Source organism: Schistocerca piceifrons, chromosome 8, assembly GCF_021461385.2.
Source record: "Schistocerca piceifrons isolate TAMUIC-IGC-003096 chromosome 8, iqSchPice1.1, whole genome shotgun sequence".
In the NCBI taxonomy this organism is placed as follows: domain Eukaryota; kingdom Metazoa; phylum Arthropoda; class Insecta; order Orthoptera; family Acrididae; genus Schistocerca; species Schistocerca piceifrons.
This window is the reverse complement of record NC_060145.1, coordinates 379798801-379821594: the sequence shown is the minus strand read 5'-3', so window position 1 is coordinate 379821594 and position 22794 is coordinate 379798801. Positions and strand designations below refer to the sequence as shown.

Genomic DNA, 22794 nt, shown 5'->3' with positions numbered 1-22794 from the left:
CTAACACTAGGCCAGGGCCGGCCAGAAATTTTGCACGCGTGGGGTGCTCCTGCACATGTGCAACTTCCGGGTCACAGCGTGCACACCGCAGCCGTCAGCGTTGATGTAGTGCAAGTTTCTACGCACAGATGTCGCTTTATCCACTTGCTGGGATACTCTGTAATGGCACATTCTAGAGCTCTTTCCACAGCTTGCAAGCCAACCATGGGAAGGTATTTCACATATTAAACATTTAAAATACTGTCACAGTCTACTTATTGAGATGTCTACCTTTATGCTAAAAGTTTAACCCAGTAAGAGAAGTAATACAGTTAACCGTGTGTTTTTATTAAGGCAGCTTGACTTACTGCACGTACTGATCTAGTATTTAGGAAGGAGAGCACTTAGCGACTTCCAATGAACCTTATTCATGATTTCAAATAACATTAAACTAATGCAAGGTTTCCTATAACTAATTCTCAGTGCCCTCAATTACACCCACAATTTCTGCCTCACTGACCTCTGAACAGAATGGTAACTGCAGACCTCTCAATCACCCGTTATTTCAATACCATTATTGCTGTATCTTTTATCAGTTCCGCCTGCAATCTGCATAATAACTGACAATTAGATGAATTTTATGTTTTATCGACTTCAGCTGAGCATAGCCCTTCACACATTAAAAAACCCTAAATGTAAGTATACATTGGAACAATCTGTTTAATGACCAGTTTTCCTGATAATGTAACATGGAGCAGAATGAGGCAATAATACACAGTAAACAATTTTTAATTATGTAAGGAATAAATCCAAACATTTATCACTGGTCATGAGAAAGGATATAGTTAATATCAGGTACAAAAGCACGGCTCATTTTTTTAAGCAGTTGCAAAAATTTTCATCACTTATGCTTGATCGAAACCTTGATTTATCCATTTTCATCACCGAGAAAAATCTTTCACAAACATATGTTGACCCGAACATGGACATAACTCTCGCAGCTTCTCGGTGCAGGTGAGGAAATTCTTGTTGTGAAAAATTTTCGTAGAATTGTTTTGTACCTCACACTGCAAAGAACTTTTCCTTCAGTCTTATCGCACTGTAGGTCGATCAGTTCCATCTGTAGATCATTCAGAGCATCTTCAACTGAGACGAGAACGGTTGAGCAAAGAAGCAAATGACAGTAGAAACTTAACATCTGCAAATCGTGTTAAGGACACGTATTTTTGAAACTTAGCACTTTCAGGGACCAGTCGAAGAGTTGGGAAATGTGCAGTGTTTTCTGTCAATAGCTGGCTCTCCCAAAGCGCAAGCTTCCTTTCATAGGCATTTACTTTTTCCAACATGTCAGAAATTATTTTCACCTTGCAAACTGACATTCATGCTGTTCATGTGAGACTTAATGGCCACGAGAAATGCAAGGTCTGATATCCAACAAGGGTCTTCCAACTTAGGTTCACTTTTTCCCTTCTCATGTAAGACTTACAATGACCAAACTTAAATCAAGAAATATTTTCATCATTTTACCTCGACTGAGCCAGTGTACTTTGGTATAGTAAGGTACGTCGCCATACTCCGCTTCTAATTCCTCCAAGAACTGCTGAAACTGGCGATTCCTAACCCATGTGTCTTCAGGTAGTTTACAGTATGCACAACGATGCAAAATGCAGTGAATTCCATACAACGTCTCATCCGTGCGCCCTAGCTTTTTGCGCATCCGTGCTCCGAGTCCTCTGATAGCCCTGCATTGATGGTGGTCCATCTGTTATCAAAACTAACTGATTCCAGTCCGTACTGACACCATCAATTGCTTGCTCGACAGCTTGGAGTATGTCTGCACCTGTAGTAGTCCCTTTCAAAGGTAGTAAGTCCAAAACGTCCTCTGTTACACAAAGTGCGTTATAGACACCTCGTATGTATATCACAACCTGAGCTATCTGTAAGATCTGTTGCTTTATCGAGCGCAACAGAGACAGCAACAAAGTCTTTAGCCTTATTTATTAGCTGCCTGTGCCCATCACCAACCATAGCACTGATACATCTCGTCACTGTTTGGATAGACATTTCTTGAAACCTGCAGCATCAATCAAGCAGCCTTTCACAAACTCCCTTTAGAAACAGGTTGCCCAGATTGTGCAATTCTTAACGCGATTTTAAAACTTGCTAGCAGTGAAGATTTAATGTGGTTGTCATTCTGGAAAACTGAAAACAGTACACTGTACAGTAAAATAGTTTCTTGTGTTACATTAATGTCTAATAGTTCAAGAAGTATCAGTTACTTTGACGTACAGTAAAATCGATATGTGTCTCATCCATTTTCTTAAGGACATTAATTTTGCTTTCCATTCTTCACTGTTGAGTACACTACACTCTTCTTTGTGGTATGTATTGTAGTGTCTTTCAATTGAAAACTTACACTGGCCGCCTATTACTCAGCGGCACAGCAAACACCGAGTATTTGCCAACGGCAACAAAAAAGAATTGCAGTTCCCAGTCATTTTTAAACGACTGAGAACATAGATCTCCCGTCCTTTGCTTTTTCACAGTACCTGCCATTTCCCAGTACTCTTAAGGTTACGGTCACCAGGGTGAACGATTGGTTGGTTGGTTGTTTGAGGTTAAAGGGACCAAACAGCAAGGTCATCAGTCCCTTGTTTCAAATAGACTCCATTCTGCTAACGGGACATCTCAGAAAAGTCAGAACAATAAAACGGAAAAAGGGGAAACGTAAAAGGGCAGTCACGTTGTCAATAGTAAAAACAAATGAGGGAAGTTGGCAAGAGAACGAACCCAACACTATGCTGAAGCAGCATAGGCAAGACCACCTGTGACTTAAAAGGTACAACCGCTATAATGCAGAAAGTACGTATGGGAATAGGAAAACTAACCAAGCCTTAAAAAGAAGGGGTAAAAACAGAGTAAAAGGGGAAGAAAAGAGGATTCCGGTCAGGGAGGTGAATCGGGAATCTCTGAACACTGCCTACAGTGGGAGACACCCAAACACTCACCGCCCTGCCCCAACACCAGAGGGAGATTAAAAACTTTAAAACTGAGAATAAAAACCACTCTCCCGAAGGAAACCTAGAACCAGAGAGACCATCCGGGAATCGTCAGCCAACATCAAAGGTAAAGTGTGGGGGAGTCTGTACTTAGCACGCAGAGCCAAAAGAAGGGGGGCATTCAACCAAAATGTGGGCCACTGACTGGAAGGCTCCACAACCACATAGCGGGGGTGGCTCATCACGCAAAAGGAAACCATGGGTCAGCCTGGTATGGCCAATGCGGAGACGACACAGTGTGGTCGCTTCCTTGCGGGAGAGGCGAAAGGAAGAACGCCATGGGCCTGGATTCACCTGAATGGCACGAAGTTTATTAGACAGTGGAGTAGCCTCCCAAGAATTGGCCCATGACTGTGCAAAGTGGGATTTGATGTGAAGCCGTAAATCCGCTGCAGGAGGGGTTACAGAAAACGGGGGGGTAAGTAACTGCTCCCCCAGCCAAACGATCAGCGAGCTCATTACCCGGGATACCCACATGGCCCGGGACCCATAGGAAGTCAATGGAACAAGCAGCACGGTGAAGATCAGCGAGATGGTCATGGATGGCAGAGACCAAGGGATGGCGCGAAAAACACCGGTCAATAGCAAGAAGGCCACTCATCGAGTCCGTACATAACAAAACGCGGTTGTGTTGGGATTGTTTAATAAAGGTAAGGGCCCGGGAAATTGCCATCAATTCCGCAGTAAACACCCCACATGAGGGTGGCAGTAGATGATTTTCCGTTTCAACAAAGGACGTGAAGGCATACCCAACATGATCAGCAGATTTAGAGCCATCACTGTAAAAAACAACAGCATCCCGAAACTCCCTTAAAATTTGGCGGAAAAAGGAACGGAACACCACCGGGGGGATGGAATCTTTCGGACCGCGGCGGAGATCCATCCGAATTCGAGGCCGAGGAACTAACCAAGGAGGGGTGGAGGGGAGGGAGCGAGGAAGACAGGACAAAGAAGGAAGCCGAAAATCACGGTTAAGAGACGCAAGGCGCAGCCCAACCGGTAAACCCGCCCGAGGGCGGGAGTCAGGCGGGCGACGTCCATGGTCTGGGAATAGGATAGAATAGGAAGGATGAGCGGGAGAAGAACGGATAGTAAGGGCATAAGACACCAGAAGCTGGGACCGCCGAACAGAAAGGGGGAGGGGATCCCAGCTTCAACCAGGAGACTATCAACAGGGCTAGTAGGGAAGGCACCGGTGGCCAAACGGATACCACGATGGTGGACCGGATCCAGCACGTGCAGCGTGGAAGGAGCAGCTGAACCATAAACTTGACAACCATAGTCCAAACGTGACAGAACTAGAGCACGATAAAGACGGAGGAGGAGGGAACGGTCCGCACCCCAAGAGGAGTGGGCAAGGAAGCGAAGGACATTGAGTTTACGGAAACATCCTACCTTCAGGAGTCTGATATGGGGCAGCCAAGTGAGCTTGTTGTCGAAAAGAAGACCTAGGAAACGAAACTGTGGAACCACAGGCAATCTTTGTGCAGCGAGATAGAGCTCTGGATCAGGGTGGACCGTAGGACGGCGACAGAAGTGGACCACCCGCGATTTTAAAGGAGAGAATTGAAACCCGTGTGAGAGGGTCCATGCAGAGGCACGCCGTATAGCCACCTGGAGCTGCCGTTCTGCAGATGGCATCGAGGAGGAACTAACCCAAATGCAGAAATCATCCACATACAGGGCAGGGGCGACCAAGGGACCGACAGAGGCCACAAGTCCATCGATAGCAATGAGGAAAAGAAGGACACTCAAGACAGAACCCTGTGGGATGCCCGTCTCCTGGGTCCGTGGAGAACTAAAAGCAGTACCAACTCGAACTCTGAATGACCGATGGATCAGGAACTGGCGGATAAAAATCGGGAGTGGGCCCCGAAGACCCCACTGATGAAGGGTAAGTAAGATGTGATGGCGCCAGGCCGTGTCATAGGCCTTGCGAAGGTCAAAAAACACTGCAACCAAATGGCGGCGCTGGGAAAAAGCCTGCCGAACTGCGGATTCCAAGCGAAGTAAATGATCAATTGGAGATCGTCCCTCTCGAAAGCCACACTGGTAAGGGGACAATAGATCCCGAGATTCGAGAACCCATGTGAGCCGACGGGCTACCAGCCGTTCAAGTAACTTACAACCAACATTGGTCAAACTAATTGGCCGATAGCTGTCAACAGATAGGGGGTTCTGACCAGGCTTAAGGACAGGAACCACAATGCTATCCCTCCACTGAGAAGGGAAGTCACCCTGGAGCCAGATACGGTTAAACACCCGAAGAAGATGGTGCCGTTGTGGAGCACTGAGATGTTGAAGCAGCTGGTTATGAATGGAATCTGGGCCAGGGGCCGTATCGTGAGAAGAAGATAGAGCAGAAAGAAATTCCCATTCAGTGAAGGGTTCGTTGTAAGATTCTGACTCACAAGTGGTGAAACATAAGGTGACAGCTTCAGCCTGCTGTTTTTGATGAAGGAAAGCAGCTGGATAGGAGGCCGACGCTGATGCCACTGCAAAATGGGTCGCAAGATGTTCTGCGAGAACTAATGGGTCCGTACAAATGCCATCTGGGAGGTGAAGGCCTGGGAGGGTGGACTGCCGATGGCAACCTTGGAGAGAGCGAAGTGTAGCCCATACCCGTGACAGAGGGACAGTGGAACCAAGGGAAGAAACAAATCGTTCCCAACATATCCGCTTGCTCTGTTTGATTAAATAACGGGCTTTAGCGCGAAGGCGCTTAAAGGTAGAAAGGCTGGCTACAGATGGGTGCCTCTTAAAGTGTTGCAAAGCTCGACGGCGATCACTGATGGCAATGGCAATGGCCGTACTCCACCACGGGACTTGCCGACGACGAAATTGCCCAGATGAGCGCGGGACAGCAAGGTTAGCAGCGCGAACAATCTCGTCAGACACGTCACGTAGGACGTCATCAATACAACCCGACAAAGAGGGAGAAAACTCGACCTGTGCAGTATATAGAGGCCAATCGGCGCGGTGGAAAGACCAACGAGGTAACCTCTCCATCGGGGAGCGGGAAGGGAGCGTGATAATCAACGGGAAATGGTCACTATCACAAAGGTCGTCGTGTGGCGACCAGTGTAATGAAGGGAGGAGAGAGGGAGAAGAAAGAGAAAGATCAATGGCAGAAAAGGTACCATGACCAGCACTGAAATGAGTAGGGGAGCCATCATTAAGAAGGCACAGGTCGTGGTCTGCAATAAATTGGTCTATAAGAAGACCTCGTCTAGATGGAAAGGCACTGCCCCACAAAGGATGATGAGCATTAAAATCCCCAAGGAGGAGGAAGGGAGGAGGAAGTTGCTGAAGAAGGGTGGTTAAGACAGCAGGTGTAAGAGTCCTGTCAGGAGGGAGATAAAGATTGCAAACTGTGACTGCAGAGTCTAAGTGGACCCTAACAGCAACCGCTTCCAATGTAGTTTGGAGAGGAATCCACGTGCTAGCAATGTCTGTACGGACCAACGTACAAACGCCACCAGAAGCCCGCAAGGGCCCGACCCGATTTCGACAGAAAACACGGAACCCACGGAGGGTCGGTGAGTGAGCATCAGTAAAATGAGATTCCTGGAGAACCACACAAGCTGCAGAGTAGGACGAAAGAAGGGATTTTAATTCTGGAAGGTGACGATAGTATCCATTACAGTTCCATTGGAGAACCACAGAACGATGGTTTAAAGGAGGGCTAAACATGCTAAATCCAGTCATACCGCCGGGTCACCACCCGTCACCGACAAGGAGGGGGCGACATCCATAAACGACAGGTCAGAATCCGGTTGTGAAGTCGGGGAAGGGACCTCCGGTGACACCAGAGGCTCTTTGTCCCGGGACTTACGTTTCTTCTTCTTTTCAGGCTGAGATCGAGGAGGGCTGTGTGGCATAATGGAGCCAGCTGCAGCAAGATCAGGAACAGAAAGAGACCGGGCGACCTGGGGGCCGATAGACCGCGGCTCTCGCGGTCGCCGCGCTGCAGCAGACCTTTGACCTGGAAGGTGCCGGGAAGGGGCATCCCGGGAGAGGCGCCCTTGACCGGCAGACGCCGAAGGAGTGGGACACTTCTCCGGCTGGGGAGGGGGAGCAGCGCCCAGAGGAGAAGGTGTGGGAGCCGCAGGGGAGGGGGGAAGGAGAGGGGTCCGGGATGGGGGTAAGGAAGGGGGAGGAAGGGATGAAGATGTAACCAAGGCGCAACTAGATGTCATGGACACAGGGTGCAATCGTGCATATTTCTTACGGGCCTCTGTGTAGCTTAAACGATCAAGGGACTTATACTCCTGTATCTTTTTTTCTTTCTTATAGACTGGGCAATCTGCTGAACGTGGAGAATGACTACCATGACAATTTACACATACAGGAGGGGGAACACAGGGACTCCCCTCATGGAGTGGACGTCCACAGTCACCACAGAGAGGGTCCTGAGAACAGCGAGAAGACATGTGGCCAAAACGCAAGCACTTAAAACACCGCATAGGAGGTGGGATGTACGGCTTCACATCACAGCGATAGACCATAATCTTAACTTTCTCAGGAAGGGTATCCCCTTCAAAGGCCAGGATAAAGGCACCAGTATCAATACGATTATCTTTAGGACCCTTCTCAACACGCCGAACAAAATGAACACCCCGCCGTCCGAGATTGTCCCGAAGTTCCTCATCAGTTTGAAGGATGAGGTCTCTGTGAAAAATCACACCTTGTACCATATTTAGAGACTGGTGAGGGGTAATGGACACGGGAATTGTGCCAAGATGGGTACAGGCACGAAGGGCCGCAGATTGGGCAGCCGAAGCAGTTTTTATCAGCAACGAACCCGACCGCATCTTGCTCAGGGAGTCCACTTCGCCGAACTTGTCTTCAATGTGTTCCACAAAGAATAAAGGTTTGACACTGGTGAAAGTATCTCCATCAGTCCTGGTGCAAACTAGATAACGGGGGAAAGGTTTTGCCCCTAGACGACGGGCCTGACCCTCCTCCCAGGGGGTAGCCACGGAAGGGAAGGCCGAAGGGGCAAGAGAAGAAGCACTTGAGGAATCAGTACCACGCAGAGAGACGGCCGCAGAAGAGCGGCCAGAGTTTTGGACCCGTATGCGTTTCATCTGCATAGCGTCCGCCCTGATACCACCCACTCCGATCAGGGGCTCTCCTCACAGGCGCCACCCAGCCACAGCAAGGGCCGTCTGGCACGGCGGCCATTGCCGGGAGTTCCGATGCTCCAGGATGACGAGCAACCACTCCAAGGCATGCATGAGGAGGTCACAGCTCAGGTATCAGAAGTGTGATCCCTGTGTGTTCAGGGGGCTCAACCAAAAGGGTACATAGCGACCCCACCACACGGGCTGGCTACCGTGCTGGCTATGCACCCTAGCATCAGACAACGACGTAAAAGAAAAGGTGGAATGGACTAGGAGGGCACACGTCGGAGACACTAGGTAAGGTGCTCTTCCCCAAATGGCTCACACTACGGAAGAGAAATTTTGGAATGGAGGTCAAACCCCAGAGGGGGACCAAGGAATGCCAAAAGGAGGAGATGATTACGCAACAAAGCCGGAGTGTAAAACCAACAGAACCAGGAGGATAGCGGGGGCCAACATAAGCAAGGTCACCAATAGAGGGAGAGGAGAGGGCGAGGGGAAAGGGGTATGGAGGGGAAAGGAGGGGAAGGGAAAGGAAATGCAGCCCGGGAGAGAAAGAAGGCTGCAATGGCACGGGGCCCCGTGCTCGCCACGCACGTATCCACAAAAGAGTTGTGGACCCCCTGGGGGGAGGGTGAACGAGACTGCGTTCTTGCTTGTACCACAAACAGGGAAGTGGAGCCACCGCCGTTCATTTAGGACACATGTCTGTAACAGATGTCGCTGTCGCACATGTGCAGCACTTCCGCACGTCTGCACACTGCAGTGTTTAGCCAGCCCTGCTCTAGGCAAACACTTAACAGCACGTGAGCTGAGAGCTGAAAGCTGAAATCATAATCCTGCGAAACCTGTAAGTCCATGTTGTGCATGTATGTAATATTGACAGCACATAACGTCTGCACAAGAGGTGGTACTAGATGTAGAAATGCAAGTACGCTTTAGCTGCATGCCAATTTTGTGATAAATTCTGCAAGCTGTGACATGTCATATGCATTTATTGCAAACAACTCTAACAATGCCTCTGCTTTATTGATTTTATTGCGAACAGGAAAGAAAATGCAATTCAAGCAAGCAATAAATCTGCCCCACTGAGAAAGATTTGAGCGTCTGAAAACACCAGAAGACTTATCAAACTGATAAAAAGAAACAGGATTCATCTACAATGTGGTGCTATGGAAACCCAATCTCGTATAACAAGTAAGTTTGCAAGGTGCAGAGGGGAAGTTTTTATAACAAACCACAAGTAAGTCCACATATGGCACAGAAAGCTCGTATTCTGAACAATCAATGTAACAACATTTTACTTGGCTATGAAATTAAACAAACTTTACGAATCAAACACTAACAGATCTTCCTCTGAAGATCTGACTTCCTATTACATTCCACATGTGTAATTGTGCAGCAGTTCAAATAGAATCCAGGTTTGTCTGGACACACCATGCAAACTTACGGTGTATCTGCACACTTTTCCCCATTCAGCACACATCCTACATACATGACCTGCTTCTTCCCTTCAGTTGCATCCCACTTTGGCACAATGTGTATGTCTATGTTATTTGTTACGAACACCTTTTGCAGCTCCCATTAGTGGAAGTACTTGTTTATTGTTTGTGTTGTATAATCATAGAACATTATATGCCCTGTGTATTTATTATGTACATAATGTGAATTTAACATTATGTATGTCAACTACATTTCCCCCCTATCAACACACATCCCTGTGTACACAGCGCATTTATTTACGAAACTGTCTGGATTCTTCTGCATTTAAAATTTAATGCCATATTTATTCCTTTTGTTCTTTAGATACTGTCTAAATGACAATTGTCCCCTCCAAATAATCACTGATCTAAAGATAGATCCCTACCTAGATAACACACCTGCCACATTATGCCATTAAAATAATTCAGTGTAGGGCAGACCTTCTATAATGTATTATCTTGTATTTCTCAATTTTCGAACAGTGGGTCTGTTCCAGTGGTCTTGCAATTGGGCATATTTGACATATTACCCATATGTGATGAAATACCCAGGAAGACAAGTATTTCTCCTATAATTATAGGTTTTCAATTAATAATCATAGAGTCCTCTCAAATTTTTGTTCACAAATACATTATGTACATTACCATTTGTTTCACCAACCACGAGCTGTAGTATGTCATCTGTAACCAGTAGCCTGAAGAAACCTATTGGCATATTGCCAGCAGGATTTATCTGCAAACATTCTGCTTTTGTTAACAGATGATACTGCACCCACATGGTTCTTCATGCCAGTTGCACCTGGTTTGCTTACTTCTGCGAGTGCAGGTTCTTTATCATCTGATTACCTCATCGTCGGCATCCGCATCATCCAATTCCAAACTATTGCAAAACATTCGGCAGTTCTGCTTCCACACTGTTGTCACTATGGTATGTTTCTGCATTCTCCAAATTCTAGCTCTTCTGGTTCATCCCCTCTGAACTCAACATCACTATCTTCCAAACACATTCAGTAACTCATGGTCAGCATATTGTTCACTCTTCCTACTCTTTCAGGTTAGAAGGCACCAGTGTCTTGATTCATCGCCATTGCGAACAATGCACAACACAGATGACGAAAGACAAAAAACACACAACTGCAGACAGGAAAATGTTGTGATATTTTGTTGGTTGCTTGTACTGACGAGTGCACAGCCAAAATAAACTGAGTACTCAGCTAGCGAACGTGCTGCTTATAAGCGTTACCCACACTGGCGTGTTTATCACCGAAACACTTAAGCGTCAGCTGCAGTGAATGTGTTAATGAAGAATGAACCTAATTAAGAATGAACCGTTTCATGTTTTACCCTGGGTCTTTACTTTGCCAAATTTGCCTTCCATTTATTCAACAAAAAAATTGTTTTGATGCACTGAAAGTATTCCAATTAGTCCAAGCACAAATCAAGTACTGGGGGAAGTATTTTGCTACCAGGGATATGGCTGCTCCCTCATCCCACAGCAAAGACAGGGAACTAAACTGTGGGGTCGTGTATCTCTGCATTATAATAATCTTTCCCATCTGAAAACACTGCTTGGGGTCTTGTTGCCACCAGTGGAAGAAAGTTTCATTCACTCCATGTGCAAATCTTCCGCCACAGTACCACTCATCTCAAATGTGGGCTCTACCAACAGGCACCACAGCGAAGGTTACCTGGCCAGTAAACCATTGCCTAGTGTCACCATGCCCTACTCATTACAGGCACATAGACTTTCGTATGCATGGGGAGTTTCCAGCTCAGGTACGAACAACACGATTCCTGCATGGTAGAGAGGCTACCACTAAACAGGTACCCGACTTGTGTCTTTAGCCCTTACAATTTTCTACAACATTATTTCGCACTTCCTACTATCTGAGGTGTTTTATTTTGTAGTGTTAAGCATGATCTGGTTCACAATTTTGGTATACATGTGCACATATTTTCTCAAAATACGAAGTATAGTCAATTAGTACGGTAAGTCAGCTGAAGTGTCCCAACTGTGATCGTTAAAAAATTCTAATATTTCCACGAATTAACACACCTTATTTTGTGAGAATAGTAAGTGTGGTATATTGAAACAAAAATTCTGTAAAGTAAACAAACTTATTCTGACATGAAACAGTCCTTCAAATAATTAAATGCGAAAATATTAGAGGAGACTTTAGTCATTACTTATCCCCCTTCTAAACCTTGAAAATTTTACCAATGACTAAATTCAGTGCCGTCCCTTATTTAAGGTTTTATCCAATAATTTCAAGCTCATACTCAAATGTTATGAAGCAGAACAGAATGATTAACAATGGCAGTCAGTAATCAGCTTAACCAGGAGGATTAAGTTTTTGTAGTACAGATAAGGATCAAGCAATGACTTTTCATGCACTAAGATATCAATTATTCTATTATAACTGTTCTGAAATATACAACAGTCTAAATAAATTTAAAAGAATCTTACCTTCAACACCGGCCTTTCCCTTAAGAGCTATAACTTTGCTTGCTGGATTCATTATAGCTGAGTCAGCAGATATGGGTCGTCTAATAGGGTTCGATGGATCTGCCATGTCTATTATAACTACCTGTGCTGTGTCACCAACCTTCTCCCTCACACATATGAATTTGTCCGATTCCATCGTGAGCGTGTTGAAGCTCACGCTTGCTTGGTTGATGCCCACACTGGTGAGCTGTGAAAGAAATTTCATATTACATTACACGAAATTCAGCATGATATTTTAAATGAATATCTTTTTAAATGCTTTCCATTAATTGTTAGTATCTTTGAAGTGAATTTACACTTCACAGAATTAACTTTACTGTTATACTATGAATCATATTTCACCACTAAAGAACATTTAAAGTTGTCCTGTAACCACATTCATATTAAAGCCATTAAAAATATAAAGTGTTTGAAGTAATTCTGTATCTTCTGTTAAAACTGACAGAAAATTTCCTACATTTTACAAGTACCAAGCAAAATTTTGCTTAAGGTCATTCAATCCAATTCATCTTCACCTACATGCACATTTCTACAATTGATTTCAAGGGAAATTAAATGTTAAGTCACTATACAAGAACGGAAGAACGGTGAATGAACCACTTGCTTGCACCTTACATTATACATCCACATGTTAAGTAATGTGATCCTCCAGCTCTCAACACTTGCTCTTGATTAATTACACCCCCCTGATTTTAGTACACATAAATTGACAAGTTTCACAGGTAATACATTCCATGACGAGCCTAATACATTCAATGACGAGCCTAATACATTCAATGACGAGCCTAATACATTCAATGACGAGCCTAATACATTCAATGACGAGCCTAATACATTCAATGACGAGCCTAATACATTCAATGACGAGCCTAATACATTCAATGACGAGCCTAATACATTCAATGACGAGCCTAATACATTCAATGACGAGCCTAATACATTCAATGACGAGCCTAATACATTCAATGACGAGCCTAATACATTCAATGACGAGCCTAATACATTCAATGACGAGCCTAATACATTCAATGACGAGCCTAATACATTCAATGACGAGCCTAATACATTCAATGACGAGCCTAATACATTCAATGACGAGCCTAATACATTCAATGACGAGCCTAATACATTCAATGACGAGCCTAATACATTCAATGACGAGCCTAATACATTCAATGACGAGCCTAATACATTCAATGACGAGCCTAATACATTCAATGACGAGCCTAATACATTCAATGACGAGCCTAATACATTCAATGACGAGCCTAATACATTCAATGACGAGCCTAATACATTCAATGACGAGCCTAATACATTCAATGACGAGCCTAATACATTCAATGACGAGCCTAATACATTCAATGACGAGCCTAATACATTCAATGACGAGCCTAATACATTCAATGACGAGCCTAATACATTCAATGACGAGCCTAATACATTCAATGACGAGCCTAATACATTCAATGACGAGCCTAATACATTCAATGACGAGCCTAATACATTCAATGACGAGCCTAATACATTCAATGACGAGCCTAATACATTCAATGACGAGCCTAATACATTCAATGACGAGCCTAATACATTCAATGACGAGCCTAATACATTCAATGACGAGCCTAATACATTCAATGACGAGCCTAATACATTCAATGACGAGCCTAATACATTCAATGACGAGCCTAATACATTCAATGACGAGCCTAATACATTCAATGACGAGCCTAATACATTCAATGACGAGCCTAATACATTCAATGACGAGCCTAATACATTCAATGACGAGCCTAATACATTCAATGACGAGCCTAATACATTCAATGACGAGCCTAATACATTCAATGACGAGCCTAATACATTCAATGACGAGCCTAATACATTCAATGACGAGCCTAATACATTCAATGACGAGCCTAATACATTCAATGACGAGCCTAATACATTCAATGACGAGCCTAATACATTCAATGACGAGCCTAATACATTCAATGACGAGCCTAATACATTCAATGACGAGCCTAATACATTCAATGACGAGCCTAATACATTCAATGACGAGCCTAATACATTCAATGACGAGCCTAATACATTCAATGACGAGCCTAATACATTCAATGACGAGCCTAATACATTCAATGACGAGCCTAATACATTCAATGACGAGCCTAATACATTCAATGACGAGCCTAATACATTCAATGACGAGCCTAATACATTCAATGACGAGCCTAATACATTCAATGACGAGCCTAATACATTCAATGACGAGCCTAATACATTCAATGACGAGCCTAATACATTCAATGACGAGCCTAATACATTCAATGACGAGCCTAATACATTCAATGACGAGCCTAATACATTCAATGACGAGCCTAATACATTCAATGACGAGCCTAATACATTCAATGACGAGCCTAATACATTCAATGACGAGCCTAATACATTCAATGACGAGCCTAATACATTCAATGACGAGCCTAATACATTCAATGACGAGCCTAATACATTCAATGACGAGCCTAATACATTCAATGACGAGCCTAATACATTCAATGACGAGCCTAATACATTCAATGACGAGCCTAATACATTCAATGACGAGCCTAATACATTCAATGACGAGCCTAATACATTCAATGACGAGCCTAATACATTCAATGACGAGCCTAATACATTCAATGACGAGCCTAATACATTCAATGACGAGCCTAATACATTCAATGACGAGCCTAATACATTCAATGACGAGCCTAATACATTCAATGACGAGCCTAATACATTCAATGACGAGCCTAATACATTCAATGACGAGCCTAATACATTCAATGACGAGCCTAATACATTCAATGACGAGCCTAATACATTCAATGACGAGCCTAATACATTCAATGACGAGCCTAATACATTCAATGACGAGCCTAATACATTCAATGACGAGCCTAATACATTCAATGACGAGCCTAATACATTCAATGACGAGCCTAATACATTCAATGACGAGCCTAATACATTCAATGACGAGCCTAATACATTCAATGACGAGCCTAATACATTCAATGACGAGCCTAATACATTCAATGACGAGCCTAATACATTCAATGACGAGCCTAATACATTCAATGACGAGCCTAATACATTCAATGACGAGCCTAATACATTCAATGACGAGCCTAATACATTCAATGACGAGCCTAATACATTCAATGACGAGCCTAATACATTCAATGACGAGCCTAATACATTCAATGACGAGCCTAATACATTCAATGACGAGCCTAATACATTCAATGACGAGCCTAATACATTCAATGACGAGCCTAATACATTCAATGACGAGCCTAATACATTCAATGACGAGCCTAATACATTCAATGACGAGCCTAATACATTCAATGACGAGCCTAATACATTCAATGACGAACCTAATACATTCAATGACGAGCCTAATACATTCAATGACGAGCCTAATACATTCAATGACGAACCTAATACATTCAATGACGAACCTAATACATTCAATGACGAACCTAATACATTCAATGACGAACCTAATACATTCAATGACGAACCTAATACATTCAATGACGAACCTAATACATTCAATGACGAACCTAATACATTCAATGACGAACCTAATACATTCAATGACGAACCTAATACATTCAATGACGAACCTAATACATTCAATGACGAACCTAATACATTCAATGACGAACCTAATACATTCAATGACGAACCTAATACATTCAATGACGAACCTAATACATTCAATGACGAACCTAATACATTCAATGACGAACCTAATACATTCAATGACGAACCTAATACATTCAATGACGAACCTAATACATTCAATGACGAACCTAATACATTCAATGACGAACCTAATACATTCAATGACGAACCTAATACATTCAATGACGAACCTAATACATTCAATGACGAACCTAATACATTCAATGACGAACCTAATACATTCAATGACGAACCTAATACATTCAATGACGAACCTAATACATTCAATGACGAACCTAATACATTCAATGACGAACCTAATACATTCAATGACGAACCTAATACATTCAATGACGAACCTAATACATTCAATGACGAACCTAATACATTCAATGACGAACCTAATACATTCAATGACGAACCTAATACATTCAATGACGAACCTAATACATTCAATGACGAACCTAATACATTCAATGACGAACCTAATACATTCAATGACGAACCTAATACATTCAATGACGAACCTAATACATTCAATGACGAACCTAATACATTCAATGACGAACCTAATACATTCAATGACGAACCTAATACATTCAATGACGAACCTAATACATTCAATGACGAACCTAATACATTCAATGACGAACCTAATACATTCAATGACGAACCTAATACATTCAATGACGAACCTAATACATTCAATGACGAACCTAATACATTCAATGACGAACCTAATACATTCAATGACGAACCTAATACATTCAATGACGAACCTAATACATTCAATGACGAACCTAATACATTCAATGACGAACCTAATACATTCAATGACGAACCTAATACATTCAATGACGAACCTAATACATTCAATGACGAACCTAATACATTCAATGACGAACCTAATACATTCAATGACGAACCTAATACATTCAATGACGAACCTAATACATTCAATGACGAACCTAATACATTCAATGACGAACCTAATACATTCAATGACGAACCTAATACATTCAATGACGAACCTAATACATTCAATGACGAACCTAATACATTCAATGACGAACCTAATACATTCAATGACGAACCTAATACATTCAATGACGAACCTAATACATTCAATGACGAACCTAATACATTCAATGACGAACCTAATACATTCAATGACGAACCTAATACATTCAATGACGAACCTAATACATTCAATGACGAACCTAATACATTCAATGACGAACCTAATACATTCAATGACGAACCTAATACATTCAATGACGAACCTAATACATTCAATGACGAACCTAATACATTCAATGACGAACCTAATACATTCAATGACGAACCTAATACATTCAATGACGAACCTAATACATTCAATGACGAACCTAATACATTCAATGACGAACCTAATACATTCAATGACGAACCTAATACATTCAATGACGAACCTAATACATTCAATGACGAACCTAATACATTCAATGACGAACCTAATACATTCAATGACGAACCTAATACATTCAATGACGAACCTAATACATTCAATGACGAACCTAATACATTCAATGACGAACCTAATACATTCAATGACGAACCTAATACATTCAATGACGAACCTAATACATTCAATGACGAACCTAATACATTCAATGACGAACCTAATACATTCAATGACGAACCTAATACATTCAATGACGAACCTAATACATTCAATGACGAACCTAATACATTCAATGACGAACCTAATACATTCAATGACGAACCTAATACATTCAATGACGAACCTAATACATTCAATGACGAACCTAATACATTCAATGACGAACCTAATACATTCAATGACGAACCTAATACATTCAATGACGAACCTAATACATTCAATGACGAACCTAATACATTCAATGACGAACCTAATACATTCAATGACGAACCTAATACATTCAATGACGAACCTAATACATTCAATGACGAACCTAATACATTCAATGACGAACCTAATACATTCAATGACGAACCTAATACATTCAATGACGAACCTAATACATTCAATGACGAACCTAATACATTCAATGACGAACCTAATACATTCAATGACGAACCTAATACATTCAATGACGAACCTAATACATTCAATGACGAACCTAATACATTCAATGACGAACCTAATACATTCAATGACGAACCTAATACATTCAATGACGAACCTAATACATTCAATGACGAACCTAATACATTCAATGACGAACCTAATACATTCAATGACGAACCTAATACATTCAATGACGAACCTAATACATTCAATGACGAACCTAATACATTCAATGACGAACCTAATACATTCAATGACGAACCTAATACATTCAATGACGAACCTAATACATTCAATGACGAACCTAATACATTCAATGACGAACCTAATACATTCAATGACGAACCTAATACATTCAATGACGAACCTAATACATTCAATGACGAACCTAATACATTCAATGACGAACCTAATACATTCAATGACGAACCTAATACATTCAATGACGAACCTAATACATTCAATGACGAACCTAATACATTCAATGACGAACCTAATACATTCAATGACGAACCTAATACATTCAATGACGAACCTAATACATTCAATGACGAACCTAATACATTCAATGACGAACCTAATACATTCAATGACGAACCTAATACATTCAATGACGAACCTAATACATTCAATGACGAACCTAATACATTCAATGACGAACCTAATACATTCAATGACGAACCTAATACATTCAATGACGAACCTAATACATTCAATGACGAACCTAATACATTCAATGACGAACCTAATACATTCAATGACGAACCTAATACATTCAATGACGAACCTAATACATTCAATGACGAACCTAATACATTCAATGACGAACCTAATACATTCAATGACGAACCTAATACATTCAATGACGAACCTAATACATTCAATGACGAACCTAATACATTCAATGACGAACCTAATACATTCAATGACGAACCTAATACATTCAATGACGAACCTAATACATTCAATGACGAACCTAATACATTCAATGACGAACCTAATACATTCAATGACGAACCTAATACATTCAATGACGAACCTAATACATTCAATGACGAACCTAATACATTCAATGACGAACCTAATACATTCAATGACGAACCTAATACATTCAATGACGAACCTAATACATTCAATGACGAACCTAATACATTCAATGACGAACCTAATACATTCAATGACGAACCTAATACATTCAATGACGAACCTAATACATTCAATGACGAACCTAATACATTCAATGACGAACCTAATACATTCAATGACGAACCTAATACATTCAATGACGAACCTAATACATTCAATGACGAACCTAATACATTCAATGACGAACCTAATACATTCAATGACGAACCTAATACATTCAATGACGAACCTAATACATTCAATGACGAACCTAATACATTCAATGACGAACCTAATACATTCAATGACGAACCTAATACATTCAATGACGAACCTAATACATTCAATGACGAACCTAATACATTCAATGACGAACCTAATACATTCAATGACGAACCTAATACATTCAATGACGAACCTAATACATTCAATGACGAACCTAATACATTCAATGACGAACCTAATACATTCAATGACGAACCTAATACATTCAATGACGAACCTAATACATTCAATGACGAACCTAATACATTCAATGACGAACCTAATACATTCAATGACGAACCTAATACATTCAATGACGAACCTAATACATTCAATGACGAACCTAATACATTCAATGACGAACCTAATACATTCAATGACGAACCTAATACATTCAATGACGAACCTAATACATTCAATGACGAACCTAATACATTCAATGACGAACCTAATACATTCAATGACGAACCTAATACATTCAATGACGAACCTAATACATTCAATGACGAACCTAATACATTCAATGACGAACCTAATACATTCAATGACGAACCTAATACATTCAATGACGAACCTAATACATTCAATGACGAACCTAATACATTCAATGACGAACCTAATACATTCAATGACGAACCTAATACATTCAATGACGAACCTAATACATTCAATGACGAACCTAATACATTCAATGACGAACCTAATACATTCAATGACGAACCTAATACATTCAATGACGAACCTAATACATTCAATGACGAACCTAATACATTCAATGACGAACCTAATACATTCAATGACGAACCTAATACATTCAATGACGAACCTAATACATTCAATGACGAACCTAATACATTCAATGACGAACCTAATACATTCAATGACGAACCTAATACATTCAATGACGAACCTAATACATTCAATGACGAACCTAATACATTCAATGACGAACCTAATACATTCAATGACGAACCTAATACATTCAATGACGAACCTAATACATTCAATGACGAACCTAATACATTCAATGACGAACCTAATACATTCAATGACGAACCTAATACATTCAATGACGAACCTAATACATTCAATGACGAACCTAATACATTCAATGACGAACCTAATACATTCAATGACGAACCTAATACATTCAATGACGAACCTAATACATTCAATGACGAACCTAATACATTCAATGACGAACCTAATACATTCAATGACGAACCTAATACATTCAATGACGAACCTAATACATTCAATGACGAACCTAATACATTCAATGACGAACCTAATACATTTAATGACGAACCTAATACATTTAATGACGAACCTAATACATTTAATGACGAACCTAATACATTTAATGACGAACCTAATACATTTAATGACGAACCTAATACATTTAATGACGAACCTAATACATTTAATGACGAACCTAATACATTTAATGACGAACCTAATACATTTAATGACGAACCTAATACATTTAATGACGAACCTAATACATTTAATGACGAACCTAATACATTTAATGACGAACCTAATACATTTAATGAAATCAGACACTTAAAATTTAGGTGTGGTTGTATTTAGTGTGTAAAGAATGGAGTCCTACTGAGTGCTGTTAACAGTGGAATCTCACAATGCACAACACTGAAATCACTGACGAGTGTTCAGCAGAACTACAGAAACATTTAGCTGAAATTTTAGGGCAGTGTAATAGTGGCAGCACTTTACTTAGGCAACAGCAATTATCAGATAAAAACCACAGCACCTTAAATTCTTTACTATGAATGTTTCACATGAATTTAAATATTATAGCTTTGCAGAATTTGTGCTGATCGGTATGAAGTTTTATGCATTACTATTTTCTCTTTATTATTCTATTATGTGTACAGTTACAGCTAAGAGCTGTAAATTTTTTATCTTTCCATAAACATTCTGGAAGATACAATGTTAACTGGCAGGGGAGCATATTTTCCAGCTCCATACTGATTTTTCTTTCTAATGGCAAAGCAGTAGCTGAAGTCCGATCCTGAGAAATTACTGTCTTCTAGTTTGTATATTTTATAAGTGACTGGCTAACCATGTGGCATGAACACTATATATCGCTTAATTCTCTAACTTCATGCTCAGTTTCTCTGACCTTGAGCCTTGTTTACCTAGTAGTATTCCAGTCTTAAGCTGATACGCCATAAATACAACTTTCCTGTTTTCTGTGAATACCAACTGAGAATGAAATTTGTGTTTACAGTTTTTGGTTGAAGATATATGCAAGGCTTAAAATGTCCTATGTTAATAATGTCGGCGAGAAAAAATAGAACTTCATGTTTTCACAGTACAGCATTTTGTTTTTCAACATCTTAACAAAAGCCTGCACATTATGGTTAAAAATTACATACATCCTCTGTCAGTACGTGTTATTCAGAGACTCCTGTAGACATGTGAAGCAAATCTGTCCGTAACTTCGTTAACATTATTACCACTAATGTCAAATTATATGGAGTTTAAGTTTCCTCTCACCTGTTAGATTGTTGAGTGAAGACATTTAAGACAATCTTTGGAAAAGGCAGAAGAAAATCAGCGTGGCTATTTTAATTATTTTGTACTGCAATTATGTGCAAAAAGTTCTTATGATCCCTATTTACTGTGAGGTTGTGGTTCAATTGCCCAACCTAATATGTCCATACAAGACAGCTCTGTCAAATTTAGTCTTTGGCACTGCCATACCTTGGATCTGAGGGTAAGAGTAGTGGCTAGCATCGGAGCAATTTATTTCATAGTAAATCGCAAAACAGTTCTGAAGTTTCTTGACAAATGGCTTTGGGTGCAGTTTTACTTCTCAGTAACTACTGAAACTTAAGTGGAATTGTAATGTCTTGTGCTGGTGCAGGACGTGTTCGGTTTACTAAGTTATTTTTTTCTAGGGGAGGTGGCAGCATCTGATCCCTTGACCCCTGCTGGCTGTACCAGTGTTACTGGAAGATACATTTTGTTAATACAATAACGAACTTTTAGGTACGTGTGAAGATAGAGAAATGGTAGACATCACGCCAGTGAGTATGGTCTGGTGATCTTTCGTAATGCGGTAGTCCCTTTTCATATACTCGCTAGCTCATTCAGTGTAACAGCTGACGCGTTTGAACATTAAATCGCAAACAGTAATTGGAGAGAGCTTGTTTAGCGCGAATGGTCGCCCTGCCCGCTGACGTCAGCGCGCCCGCCTCGTAGGTGGCAGTCGATGCCTCCGTGACGTCACACGGCGCGTGGCAGCAGTCCGCTCCCACCAGGTGATTCACCACGTGCGAAGAACTCTGTCACCGAGGTGCGGCGGGACTATCCAGAAGCACCCGCCCTTACTTGGCTGGTTATGGGTAGTTTGTCGCTCGAGGGCTAGTGGATTGTTACTCTAAAATTA

At 41.3% G+C, this 22794-nt stretch overlaps 1 protein-coding gene across 1 annotated transcript in view; it reads right to left on the bottom strand.

Annotated features, from left to right (window-relative positions):
• LOC124711734 (clathrin heavy chain) overlaps nt 1–22794 on the bottom strand; it is a 157717-nt gene that overhangs the window by 63851 nt on the left and 71072 nt on the right. Inside the window, exon 2 of the mRNA XM_047241945.1 lies at nt 12113–12338. Within this exon, the coding sequence (XP_047097901.1) occupies nt 12113–12338 (226 nt within the window). The remainder of the gene's footprint in view (nt 1–12112; nt 12339–22794) is intronic.